Source organism: Sinocyclocheilus grahami, unplaced genomic scaffold (genome assembly GCF_001515645.1).
Source record: "Sinocyclocheilus grahami isolate Dianchi unplaced genomic scaffold, SAMN03320097.WGS_v1.1 scaffold61.1, whole genome shotgun sequence".
Taxonomy (NCBI): Eukaryota; Metazoa; Chordata; class Actinopteri; order Cypriniformes; family Cyprinidae; genus Sinocyclocheilus; species Sinocyclocheilus grahami.
The window spans coordinates 1,091,862-1,106,712 of NW_015505240.1; the positions used below are offsets into that span (position 1 = coordinate 1,091,862).

The window sequence follows — 14,851 nt, forward strand, 5'->3', positions numbered from 1 at the left end:
TTGGATAGTTTCTAGTATGTTTTGGGTGGTTACTAGCCTGTTCTGGATGGTTGCTAGGTGGTTTCGATCTAGTTTTCGATTTGGACTGGCAAAACCGATTCCCACACTTCTCACCTTCTGGATACCGTACTCAAAAGCTTTCTGGGCCAGACGCCCGGGTCCCTCCACGGTCTTTCCATCATCATTAGGGCCCCAGCTAGCACTGTAGATGTCGACGTGATCAGGGTTAAAGCCAATAGAACTGGCTTCAATGGCATCTGTCACGATTCCATCCAGCATTCTTATCCCTGCAGATGAGAAGCACAAAAGATGACATTCGCTGAAATGTCAAAACAACTTTCAAGTGTTTGAATGCTAGCGATTAAATGCATCCCATAATCTGTGGTGCTGTATGATGTTATGACTCACTAAAGCTTTATATGTTGAAGTGGACATGGACAGATTGTGTACGTGCATGACTGGTTGTATGGCTCAATGCTGTTATATAATCATTCTAACCAGTAAATCCAGAGCATTTAAGAAACAAAAAGTGAACAAACACAGCTTGACAACACACACCTCCCACTTTTGAGTTGTAGGCCACTCCAACACCACATTTCTTGTTGTCTGCTTGCATGGCAATCTCTCCAGCACATCTGGTACCATGCCTGAGGACATACAGTGGAGAATAGGGCTATAATTCAGCTCCAGTCAAATTTAATATAGTTGGCATATTTAAAATTCATTATATCTAAGTTTGATTGTTGCTAGTGTGTTCTGGGTGGCTGCTGGGGTCATAGATATATATACATAGATTCCACAATCGCCTGCTCCAGGCACATTGACGTGTCCACCATCTTGGAATGGTCAACATGTCATCACTTACAATAAAAATCAATCAGTTTTTGAAGATGCCACAACATTGTGCAGCCTCTGATTGAAAAACTGAAGAAATATGATAACCTTTCACAGTTGAGAATGTGTTGGGTTGTTTTTACATGAATTAACTCAACTTTTTTTTTTTTGTCATGATAGTTAACACCTTCTGCTTGTTGTATTGTGTTAGTTTAGCAAATCATCTACTTAAGTCTATCACATATATACTTGCTGTCGAGTGTTCACAGACCAGCTCCGGAGCCAGTTCCAATATGGCAGACAGCTTACATGTAGCAGCCCATAGAAACAGCCGCTAATGAGGCATCAGTGAATATATATCCTATCTATGGCTAGGGTGTTCTGAGTGGTTTCTAGGGTGTTCTAAGTGGTTGCTATATGGTTTCTATGGGGACTGGGTGGTTGCTAGATGGTTGCTATGTTCTGGGTGTTTAATAGGTGGTTGCTTTGGTGTTCTGGGTTATTGCTAGATGGTTGTTAGTGTGTTCCTGCTGGTTGCTGGGGTGATTTGGGTGGTTGCTAGGTAGCTTATTGGTCCAGTTTAAAAGATGTTGAACAGAATATAGCTTGTGGGCTTTTTACTCAATTTAATTGCCTGCCAAGTAAAACTCATAAGTATCTCTTATAAAATAAAGCAACAGCTCTACTTTAGAAGCCAAATGATTTGAGACATCATGTCAGACTCTTTGGGTTGGTGGTTTGTTTATATCCCTTATCCTGAGTGTACGTAATAATGATGCTAGTCTTAGCAATCAATCACCACAAATATTTGTAAAAATTACAGAGGAAATTTGTACTCAGTGACTGATGTCAAAGATTAGACTAACAATGGATAACTGTTGGATGACATTACATTTTGCAGGGAGTAATTTGCTAAAAAATTATTATAAATGTGCTTGATTTTGAAAACTGTTAGTGATTATTTATTTCCCTCCTTTGTAATAACCATCATCTGAAGCACCAATGAGCTGTTGATGCATTCAACACCATCCAAACACTCATAGCAAACCACCTTGAGCACAGCTGACAAAAGAATACGCTGACATGGGCGGGCGAGAGGATAAGTGAGCTTGCGTGTGTCGATTCAAGAGTGTGTGTGCATAATTATGAGTGTTTGTTTGTGTATGTGTGAGTGCGCGTGTACAAAAGCACTATAGCTGGCACAGTATGAGTCATTCACTGGCACAGCCTGAGAGACATACAACCACATGGAGAAAGAATAATGAGTGCTTCTATTTTCATGACCACTTATTTTTCTTTTGCATAGCTATATTTTTACCAGAACTGTTTTAATGTGTTGATTTAATTCATGACTTCTATTTGTGGGCCACATAGATGTGGATGGGTTCTGATCCTCCATGTCATCAGAACCCATCATCCCCCTGATCATCCTTATGTAAGACGGCACGAGTGATGTGCGTACCATTGGAATGGATTACACTCGTTCCCTGATGAAGAACAGACCTTCTCAGATCAGACCTACTGACACTGTCAGCTCTCCTTTCATAGCAGCTTAAAGATGGAAAGCAATGGCAGTCTGGTCTAATTCTCTCTAAACAGATTTAGTATGATGTTAAATAAATCTGCTAGTCTCTTTAAAGAGGGCAGAAAAGAACTATGCCAGTCCGAGGCTGGTAACATTCTCCAGTCAGTCATCAGTTTCCTTATCACTGTATGTGGTACTTAACATAATTGAAAGGCTAAAGGCTTTGGAAAATCTGTCATTGTGTTTTTCAAGTGTGGATCAACAGTCTTGAGATTTTCTGTCCATTCACCTGGAGAAATAAAAGAGTATAGAGATTCATTCACTCACTTGTTTTCATTGGTGGAGTCGTATCTGGGAAAGGGATCGGGATCGTTGTCGTTAAAATCATAGCTAGCAGCAGGATCCTACATTGAGGACAGGTGAAAGAATAAACGAGGGTTCAGATGATTGTGGAAATATTTCTGGCATACCCAGAATAAATAACATTAGTATCAGTATGTTGCAATCAGATGACGTTTTATAGGAAGGGAGAATTACGGTTATATTTGGAATACAGTAGTGTACTACTCTTACTGTTTCTAATTAGACTGAATTGCAAAGAGTTAAAGCATTTTTACACAACATTGGATAAAAATGTAATATATTATTTCCAGAGATAACTAGACAGTGAATTATGCTGTGTTTACATTGAATCAGAATTACTGTAATTGACAACTTTATTATACTCTAATCTGTTCACACTCATGAAATAAGATATAAAAAACGTAAACTTTTTTTTATTTTAGCTGGTGGTCAAAACAACATTTCTCATTTTCATTCAGTTTAACTTGTACTAAAATAACTAAAACTAAAATAAAAATTAATAAAAACTATATAGACATTAAAAAAACAATAACTAATTAACATGACAAATGCACATCACATAGTAAATCAACCTTTAACTACAGTTAAAATGAAAACAGAAAATACAAAAACAAAAACTAATGCAAAATATTAAATCTATAATAAAACTATAATAGTAACTCAATAACACTGGTTTACAGTTTTATAATGCATACTCTTTTACAAACAATAAAAAATGGAAAGCATGATGCAGAAAGCTGTATGTATTAGACTCCAAATGTTTTTTATCTTTTACAAATACTGTGTTGATTGTTACTGCTACTTTATTTTATGTTTCTTTTATTTTTGATTTATATATATATATATATATATATATATATATGTTTTTTTTTTTTAGAAATAAAGTGACTTGTTAAACACTTTTATGTTAAGTTTATACCAAAAAAAGTATTATTATTAACTCATTTTCAGAGTTTATTTCTCAGAGAAGTGTTTTTGCACACATGTGAGTCTGTATTGAGTGGCCATTGCCAGCATCAGACACATACGGGTCTCCACTCGATTTAAGGCTTTCTTTTTTGTAAGACTGCTGTTTGTAAACAAGCCAACAGCAGAGCGATGGCTGATGCTACAGTGTTCTCAAACGCTAATAGGAGACAGATATTTGATGGTATGTGATTTATGAGTCATCTCTATTGCAAAAAAAGATGCTTGGCTCATACAGTTTTATGTAAATGACACACATTCAGAGTGAATTTTGTAATAGCTTTGAATGAGCGAGTGGGATTGTTTGTTTGTTATCTCCTATACCGGAGGTCCTCATCAAATGGCTTTGCTCTAGTTGTGGTAGGTGTCACTATGGATAATCCTCTGCACAGTTGAGGGGCCGGCGTTGGCATGGAAACAAAAGCGCAGAGTTTTACTGATGGTGGTCGAGTAGGCGCTGCCAATGATGACACACTTACATAGTTAGGGTAAATGTCGGTGTGGTTCCACTCCAGACCGTCATCCAGCACGGTGATGACCACTCCTTTACCCGTAATGCCCTTCTTCCAGACGGGGATCACGTGCAGGTCCAGTTTGGGGAGGGATGATGACGTCCGGGTGTCTTGCTTGAAGGGGAGGATGAAGAAAGACAGAGTCATTCAGAGTCATATTAATGAGTACCTCTCAACACTCTCAGGTACTCTCAACCTCTTCATGAAGACAAAAGCCCTTTTTGTATGACATAACCACTGACCCTTCCAACAAAAGCTGTTTGCTTGAAAATGAAAGCCGGCGATGTAATCGCCCATGCTGACCTTTTTGTTTTGTGGAGACTATTTTTAGTCCATACTACACCGTGAGGGGATTTCTTCTTATTGACAGATAATTAAATATCAGAGAGTTGCTGTGCAGTGATGGGAAATACACTGTTGAGCAGCTAGTATATAAAATGCAGCTAACTTGAGTTGTGTGAAATGTAAGCCAAGGCCTTTCCATCCAATTAGCAAAACTATTTTTAATGGATAACTAGGATTTTGATTTATTTTAGTGAAGTGAATCTTTTGATTGTGTTCAACCAAATGACTCATTCAGATTTGTTCAGTGATTTATTCAGTGACTCTTGCTTTATATGAAGTGATCACAAGCAAGTGTCTTTTTGAGTATTATGAGTGAGTCATTGAATCATTCATGTAGATTTGTTAAACTCTTACTGCTCTAAAAAAATCGTATGTCTATATATCTAAAAAGAGAGTATTTAAGCACCACTGACAAAGCAGATTTATATTTTGTCCTCAATTTGTTCAACTTCGTATGGTAGTCCAATTCTGCCGCATGAGAAAAAAAAATCACCAATGCATGATTTATGACATAAAAAGTCAAAATTATGACACGAATGACATACTTATGAAATAAAGTCAAAATTATGCAATGTTCAGAAATTATAGCATTTACCAATGCATTATTTGTAACATAAAAAGTCATGATCACGTCAAAGTCATACTTATGAGATTATGATTATTCATTATTATGAAATTTTCAGAATTTCAGAAGTCAGAAATATGAGATAAAATGAAATTATGAAATAAAAACATAATTATGATGAAATTATGAGTTGAAATTATGAGAACTAAATCCAAATTATGACATAAAAAGTCAGTATTATCACACAACAAATCTTGAAATATCATGTCAAAATTAAGACATATAAATCCAAATGGTGATTTATTTTTTTTTTATTTTTTTTACTTTTTATGTTATAATTACACCTTTATAGCTCATACATTCCATAAAATTATGATTTATTCAAGCATTTCCATGTAAATGAGGTAAATGGGCTTTCATAACTTCTGGTTCGTTAGAAAGAAAATATATTAATAGCCTACATAAGTTACTGTAACTTTGAGCTTCAATCATGTCTCATTCATCCACAAACAACCACACAAAGCCCCATTATTTCTGTTTGTTCACAATGCAGATATCTAGTTTAGTTTGTGCAGACTTAAAACACCTACTCAATCAGAGAAGGTGCATATACACTCATCCTATAAAGCCTGGACTATTTTTCCATGCTACAATTAGTCTTTGAAGTCTGGAAAAAGGCTATTAAAAGTACTTCACAAAGGATTTACAAATCAGCGCACGTAAAATAATGAAACTGGCTCGTTTGCATTATTCAAGAAGTTGTTTACAAGCAAAACACCACTAGAGCGTATGTGATTGTACATGGTGTATTTAGCAATGTAACAAAGCTGCTTGAGGCATAAACGTGGTAGGAAAAAGGACAAAAAAAGAAGAAAGAGATCTGTGATCTGCTCACGAAGTAAGCATAAAAGCTGCAGTAACATTACCATGAAGCATGACTCATAGCAGAAGTCTGACTCTAGAAGGACCGGAGGGGGAGGGGGAGTAAAAGAGATGACCCACCGCACATGACGGCTCTGCCACATAGCACAATCATGACCAGCATAACCTCAAGAGGGCTGTAAAGCCCACAGCTGATGTCCACGTCACTGATCTACCACTTTCATAGCACCTCTAAGTGAGTCAAGAAGTTTTACTGGGCGTCTCAGATATCGGCAGGTGCATAAACTCTCTAACATGATCACTGCCTCTAAGGAGAAGCAGTCATACACAGTGATGCATCTAAAAATGTTCAATGTACCCAGAACCATACAGATCAAATATGAAAAAAACCACACAGCGTTCTCCATACAGAGAGACAAGAAGCATATGAGTCATCTCTTTAATTGAATTATCAGCAGTCCTCTCTGGTGAAATGTAATCCATTCACCGAGCCGTCTTTCTCCTCCATAAATCCATATCCTTCTTTTCTAACTACCCTTTCATCGAACAAGGTTGAATGTCATTCTTTCTTTCCCTTTTTAACCACCTGCCTTCACTGCCTCATCACTCACATTGACCAATAGAGCGCAACAGCAACCGCCCACTTTTCAGCAGCCTTAGATGAAGTAATTTTTCTGTTCATTTAAAAAAAATGTTGCAGTAAAGAGTTACCAACCAACTCTATATTAAGCAAAAATTAAAAATTACAGAGTACCATGGTGTAAACTATGCATCCCTTGATGCAATGCAAATGACATAATTGAATGCATAAAATAAATCTATTAATTACAGCCAAACACAAAAATATACTTTATAAAACTCGGTTTATATTAAAATGATTATTCCAAAATAGAATAAAAAGTAGCTTATTCCAGCACTTACCAACCTCTGAGTTCTGAGTCTTGAAAATCCTCTTTCCTTTTCACTAAAATGCAATGCATTTCATTTTTGCTAATATTCACTTTCATCTTTTTAGTGTAATGAGCTGAATATGAATAAACGGAGATGCTGAAATCATCTAATAAGCTAAATTCAGCAACACAGACGGAGTTTAAAATAAAACCGGGCAGGAACTTCATGAGCAATTAAGTTAAGAGGTGACGGCGCTCACACAAACACAATCCAAACACGAATAAAGAGGTTTAGAAACAGCAGACTTGCTGAAGCAAAAAGAACAAAAGGTCACTGCCGAGTTCATACCACCGTTAAATTGCATTTTAGAATAAAATGTTTGTCCAAAAAATTAATCTCTCAGTCGGAAATTCAAATGGAAGTTTTCAATTTGATTAGAGTGACTTACTATATAAACCATGAGCTGTGATTCATATTAGAGGCAACTGAATCCTTCCCATCTGTGACTGTACGGAAGCCATTCTCAGATTCTTAAACCCATCAATCCATTGGGTTTCAATAAATTGGTATTAATGTGTGATTGGCTCTTCTGTTGTTTGGGATTAAGGAGGGTTCTCCTTTACAGTCTCATTTTTGTTTAGCCAAACTATGAGCTCTGGAAGCTTAAAAATAATGGGCTTCAACTGCACATTGTGCAAAAAGTCCAGAGGGACAACTGACCCAGTAATGAAGGCCTAGAGACAGGAAATGTAATGCATTAACCCAGAGAGGATTGTTGCAATGGCTTTTACAACACTTATAGGAAAACCTAACAAAGCCGTTGTTGATATTAATGGGTTCCGCATTTGAGCACATACTGTATGTCCACTGGTGTCATTATTGGAAAATATTTCAAGTTAAATTTTCAAGTCAAACATATTGAGTTCACTGAGGTTTTTAAGCAAAGGTAATATATACAAGTAAACAAATCAGTGAGATTTCAACTTCCACTGAATGACTAAAGGCTGGAATGCACTACGCGACTTTGGCCAAGATTTACAGTCTGAACAAGTTGTTGCTAGTTGCCAAAATTTGATTTGAACTGATAGATTTCATAGAAGATTGCATAATATATGATGGACACAGACTCAGATTTTTCAGCTTCAGACTATGATTCCATCCAATTGGAGGATATCAGACACGTTTAGTATTTTAAACTGATTTTAGAACAAATATTGTTTTCATTTGTCACGCATCCTCCAGCAACAAGGCACATGTTTCTTCGTTGTGTTTGGAAAGACTTGAAAGTCTGGTAGTGTGTGATCCTCAGTCTTTTAGTGTATGATGCCTAGTTTTTCTCTGTAACTATTTACAAAGTCGGCAAGTGTATAATGCCTAGTGTTTTCAAATCTGTTCAAGTCGTGTAGTGTAGTGTAATATAAATTTTTTTTTTTTTGAAATTGTAAATAAAGATTATTGGAGTGTTTTTTACAAGAAAATAAAATGTCAGTCTTTCTACTTCAAAATATCATGTTTAATTCAATGTGTTACTTGCCATTTCTTTGTAATAATTTGTGAAATTTACTAGCAATTACAGAGTGCAAATTGTAAATCCCACACCATTTTTTTTTCAGTAAAGTCTTGCATTTTGTCTTTGATTTTTCTGAATTTCAAAAGTTTTTTTTTTGCTTATTCATCTCAGTCGGTTCGAGGTTTAGAACTTTAAAAAAATGTCTCTGGGGAAAATGAATGGGAAAAATACCTCCTGTTGCAGAGCCAAAGAAATTAAAATCCTGTCTTTCACAAAGGAGAGTTAAGATGTCGAGACTCACCAGATACCACTGTTGGTTCCACATGGGGTCGTCAAAGAGTTTGTCCACCGAACAGTCCTTACATTCGGCCCCCAGTGGGGCACGTTTGGCCCTCCGTTTCTCATACTGCTGTTCAGCCCAAGACACCTACAGAAGAAACCACAGGTGCCCATACAAAACCATTTAGCAGTATGTCCAAAACTACCTAACTACTTTTCCATCTCCTACATCAACATCACATTATATATGTTAAGAATTATTTATTATTTCAGAAATAAAATGTTATTTAAACATCAAACCTGGAAAGTACATGACATAAGCCTACCAACTTAATTTGAATGATATGGGGGTTTTGAATAAATTCCCATTTTATGATTACATACTACATATAGAATAAAGGGGTTATGAAAAGTGTCATACCCTGTCATCTTCTGACAGACGTTTGGTCATATGATCCGCACTTCTTTTGGTCCTGCTAGGGTGACTGTGCCGCTTGAATAAATAATGGTTTTCCAGCACCCCAATCTGCACACAAATGACAGAGAGAACTGACTGAAGAGAACGGTTCATATTTGGAGCTAAATTAAGCCTGGTCATAATGACGCAATTCCCATCTGTCTGGTCTAGTCAACCTGGAGCTACTTCACAAAAAACAATTTCTTTTCTTTTTTTTTTGCAGAATTAATAGGTCTGTCATCTTACTTAGAGTTGTGTTTCCTTTATTTATTAATTTTACATTGAAATAAAACATTTTACTGAGGACTACACAACAACAGGTGACTGTTTACTCATATAAAGCTGACACATATCTGACTAGCATGTAGAAATTGCATTAAAGATTGTATCTTTATACAATTGCATTTACTGAACTGCTTTATGGAATTTATAGAGAAAAAAATCAAAGTGGATTCAGATGTCAGATCTAACATATATATATATATATATATAAATAATACGTATCCTAGTTGCAAAACACATTCAACCATATCTCAGCAAACATTTCAGTGTTTAATGGCAAAGCAAATGTTCCCGGCAACTGATTAAACACGGTTTTTCTAATCGAGAGAACAAATATGATCTGGCAAAGCAACAGTGTTGCAATGAATAAATGCATTACAAAACCACATGAACATACAATTTCATTCAACACGGATGCTCGAGCCAGATGTGTGTGAAACAAGTGTTTTATCCTAAATGGAGGGGAAAAAAACAGTGTTTGGTGTGACTTACCTGTCGGACTAAATCGTAGCCGAGCTCGTCGGCGATGGATCGGGCATGGTTGAGTCCTCCTGGAATCTCCACCGCCCATTCGTTCAGATACTGTCTGTCCACAGCTGAGGACACCAGCGCACAGAACAGAGCAAGAACACTGCACAGCAACATTGGACGACATCTTTCTTCCATTTCCAATCAATTACAACCACTTAAAAATGACCCGGATGATCACGATGGATACAAAACAGTTAAATAGAAATAAGTTAAGAAATAAATACAGAATATGTAAACACCAGAAATATCAGTTCAGCTTCCTTGGTAAACGCTATATTCTCCTGTTAATTCTGATGCAGTGTGAGCGAGTAATTGAACGCGCATGGAGAGCCACCAATGAGAGAGTCGTGGAAGAGGAAGGGATGTTTACACGTCAAATTACGAACAGTTCTGACGTCAATTTCTACCTGGGGTAGGATGCTCGGGTCCCGGGGGAGTCGGGCGGGGTGAATTGCGCATGGAAGAGGAGGGGAATGCTTCTCTATAAATAGCCGACGAGCATTTTTACGCTTGAGCAGGAATGGAAGCTTTTGTTGAAAACATGAAATCTGGTTTAATAAATTCCGCACTCGCCAAACCCTCCTAGAAGTGGTTTAGATTTTACGATGTCGTTGCATATACATCTATTCAAATCAATATAGCATTAGCCTTAGACTAACAGATATTGGAAGTTGGACTAAATAAATAAAGAAACAGCTGTTAAATAGTTGACGTAACTGTCTGCGTCATGAGGAGGTTTCAGCACCGCAGCAGTGGACAGCTCCACAACACGAGCTGCATATGCAAAAACGATATCCATATTAAACAGCAAGCACATGCATTCCAATACAAAATAATCTGACATGTTAAACACATGTTTGTAAATATATTGTATGTATGCATGCATGTATGTATGTATCTATCTCTATAGACAGATATGTGACGACGCACAAATATACATAAAAAGGAAAATAAAATATGGTTTAAAATAAAGCTAAGTTCTTAGAAATGTAATTTATGTTTAATAGATTTTTCAATTGCAATTATACCAGCCAATAAGTAAATAAATAGCAAAAACATTAATACAACAGTTGACAAGTTGAAGTGAATTGACGTGTGGCCAAGTATGGTGTCCCATACTCGGAATTTGTGCTGTGCATTTAGCCCATCCAAGTACACACACACAGCAGTGAGTAGTGAACAAACAAACACACACAGACACACACACGCCCGGAGCAGTGGGCAGCCATTTTTTTGCTGCGGCAAAAAAAAAAAGGTTAAAATATGTAATATTTCTTAATAGCACATACTGACCTTAAAGACTGTTGTGAGGGATTATAGGGGTCCTATCTTTAAGGTTTTCTTGTCACATGACAACAAAATGGCTTCCTGTATGTTGGATGACCACCCATCTTGATTTGGCAGACTAATGATTTCCAACCCTTAATAATATTTTTAAATACATTAATGCAGTATAATGTGGACCGAAAAACGCCATTAATAAAGAGCAGGCTTTTAAATAGGCTAAGAAATAGGCTTTTTAAATATTTGATATTCATAATTCACATATATGAAACATTATAGAATGGACAAGATGTAGAATATCTACTGGAATGTTAGGTTGTAAATAAGGATTTAATGTGTGAATTCTGTATGAAGATTTAGATATCATGGTCCACAGAATCATTCCCACCAGCTACGGCCCTCTGTATGAATACCAAGAAGAGCGTGATGAGGAGGTCATAAGTCCTCTTGAATATTCACACCGATTTATTCAGTGTCACAATGGTCCAGACAGAGCGGTCTATCGAAGCGCGTCCACTCTTGATGAACACGCGGCGCAGTGTCGTGTCAAAACAAGTGCTTTTATCAAAGAGACAGGCTGGAATCGTGCGTTTTGAGAACCCTGAGACAGACACCGGTCTCTTTTGATGTAAGCGTCTTTTTTTTCTGTGTCCACTTGTTTTATGGGGTTTATGAAGATGTGCAGGACACTCGAGAGCTACACTTTTGCTCTTGTTATCTCTGAATAGTGTTGTCCAGGTGCATCTCGATGCCAGTTGAATTTAGCTGTTTATTCGAAAAAAAAGCAAAAACTCTCTTGTGACGTTGGTGTCATAAAGCAAGGCCAGACACAACGGGTAAGTGAAAGACAGGATGGTTTATTGAGACAGGATGTGGAGGAGTGGAACGGGTTAGGTTAAGGCAGGTGAGTGTCAACAGAGGGAATGATTCCAGGGTTCTTATCTGAGTTCTGAGGGTGAGTGTCTGACGCCGGTTTCGTGGGAGATCGTGGAACAGCTTCCACGGAGTCGTTGGAGGATCGCGGGAGAACCAGAAGGTAAGTCTTTCTAGGAGAATATCGTATAGAGAGTCCAGAACAGTCCATAGGAGTGAACGGTAGACCGGACAGTGAGTGACTGTGATGTGTGTGTATTTGTTGTGTGGCTTGATTGGTGACAGCAGGTGCGGGTGATCAGAACTCAGGTGACTGTGATCGGGTGATTGCGATGGAAGTCCTCCAGTAGCAAAGGGTCCAGAATGTCGTCCCTGGCCACCCGAGAACATTCCTCCGGTCCATAACCATCCCAGTCTACTAGATACTGCAGCCCACCACCCCATTGCCGCGAGTCCAGGATGTCTCGGACCAGGTAGATGGACGGTTGGTCAAGGATTTCTGGAGGAGGAGGTTCGTCGGGTTGGGTGGGACCTGGAGCAGAGGGAGAGTGCGGTTTAAGGAGTGACACATGGAACGTGGGGTGAATTCGGTACCTGGGTAGGAGTCGGAGTTCGTAGGTGACTTCGTTGATCTGCCTCTGTATCGGGAACGGACCAATGTAGCGGGGACTCAACTTTTTACAGGGCAGGCGGAGGCGCAGATTCCGGGTGGACAGCCATACTTTCTCTCCCGGATGGTAATTGGGAGTGGAAGTACGCCGAGCATCTGCGAAGGCTTTATGCCTCCGCACTGCACGTTGGAGATGGAGGTGAGCTGAGACCCACACTCTCTCGCTCACTCGGAACCAGTGGTCTACAGCTGGAACCTCAGACGGTTCTCCTGTAATAAATTTTTCTCAGAGTAGACTTATCAGTTGGGCTTTTGAGCAAACAGTTTGTTTGCTGAAACAGCTGCAGTTATCCACATCCACCGAGCAACACCTGTTTGCATTAAGCAGAACACGTTAGACTTTGCACCTGGAAATAGATGAGGAAAAGTAGCAAGTTTCATGAGTGAGATGCATGTATGTATTCTTTAAAAAGGGGTTGCAAAGTTGGCCAAAACATAAAGATCTCAAAAGATTATTGACCAATTTACCAGCTGTCTTTACGGTATCAACTTTGGCGGGTTGCCATGCGCAAACCAAAGGCTTGAAGGATTTTCTTAGCATCGGAAGTACTCAGTCATGAAAAGTGCTCCTTTTTCCTGGTAATGTACTGCGTCATTAAAAAGGCTTCACTGATCAAACACGCACATGCACAAACACTTTCATGCACACAAACACGTCAAATGTGGAAAAACCAGATCAGCCAATTGAGATAATCTCTCACATCTGATTACTGCCATTTCACCTGTCACCGTAACAGCTGGGAGTTGTCATTAAGAGACGTGGTAACATGTAATGGTGTATGAACAATAAGCAAAGTGGGGTAAAACCATGGGGTGAGACAACAGGAAATGAAGGGTCTGATGGAGCAATGGACACTGAATCAGGCCAGTAGACGTCATGGAGGCCATGTTGGCTGTGTAAACAGTGTATGTGAGTGTGTACACTACTATGGATGAATTGAGTGTAAAACTAATTGACATTTAGAATGAAAGAGCAGTGGATTTTGCAATCCGCTTGACCTGTTAGTAATCATCTTTTGATAAGGTTTTACGGAAATGAGTCTTAATCATCACAGTAAGGAAAATCAGAGTTAAACTACTCAAAGGTTTGAAAAGATTGGTAAAATTGAGTTTTTAAAGCTTTTTAAAACTTCTGATTCTCAATAGCTGACAGGAATGAATGGCTCTTTGGAGCATGAATGGCTTTTTGGAGACAGAAAAGTAAAATATAACTCAAAATATTATCTAAAAGATAATAAGACAAGATCCGACTCTAAAGAGCCATTCATTCCTGAGTCTCACATTACACGGTGCCAGAACAAGCAATGCACTATTCCGGAATGAATGGCTTTTTTGTCTGTAGTACGAAACGATTACTCTGACTGGAAAGAACCGACTCAAAAGAGCAATTCATTCCCGAATCAGTTGTTTTAAAACAAGCAATGCACGATTCGGGAATAGCTCTTTTGAGTCGGTTCTTTTTTCCGGTCTGAATCGTCGTTTCGCACAGTTTGTAGTAGGCCTACGGACATGAATGATTGCAGTTTGGTCTGGTGATGAGAGGTACATTATTAATTTTCAAAGCAAATTGGACTTAGAGTCACCTGGCTGCCAAGCTGAATCGACAATGAATCAACAATTTTTTTAATAAAATGGGCAAAAAAGTAACATAGATTTGCACGGAAAGCTTTATCTAGGGATGAAAATATTCTAATATCCTTGAGGGTGGGGGGGGGGGGTCTTTAAAAAAAAATCCAAGGTCAGGCGAGTTTGCTGGCCAATCAAGCACAGTAACACCATGGTCATTGAACCAGCTTTTGGTGCTTTTGGCAGTGTGGGCAGGTGCCAAGTCCTGCTGGAAAATGAAATCAGCATCTCCATAAAGCTTGTCAGCAGAAGGAAGCATGAAGTGCTCTAAAATTTCCTGGTAGATGGCTGCGTTGACTGTGGACTTCAGAAAACACAGTGGACCAAAGTCCTCTTTTCAGATGAAAGTAAATTTTGCATTTCATTTGGAAATCAAGGTCCCAGAGTCTGGAGGAAGAGTGGAGAGGCACAGAAACCATGTTGCTTGAAGTCCAGTGTGAAGTTTCCACAGTCTGT

At 38.4% G+C, this 14,851-nt stretch overlaps 1 protein-coding gene across 2 annotated transcripts in view; it reads right to left on the reverse strand.

The window, feature by feature from the left end:
* LOC107584544 (neuroendocrine convertase 1) overlaps positions 1-10,362 on the reverse strand; it is a 16,562-nt gene extending 6,200 nt beyond the window's left edge. For both annotated transcript variants that reach the window (XM_016271196.1, XM_016271195.1), the window contains exons 1-7: positions 9,904-10,362; positions 9,094-9,198; positions 8,695-8,820; positions 4,168-4,314; positions 2,687-2,763; positions 559-647; positions 115-287 (exon numbers count right to left, since the gene is read on the reverse strand). In XM_016271196.1, the coding sequence (XP_016126682.1) occupies positions 115-287; positions 559-647; positions 2,687-2,763; positions 4,168-4,314; positions 8,695-8,820; positions 9,094-9,198; positions 9,904-10,077 (891 nt within the window). In that variant the 5' untranslated portion in view covers positions 10,078-10,362. The remainder of the gene's footprint in view (positions 1-114; positions 288-558; positions 648-2,686; positions 2,764-4,167; positions 4,315-8,694; positions 8,821-9,093; positions 9,199-9,903) is intronic.
* Positions 10,363-14,851: the final 4,489 nt, after the last annotated feature.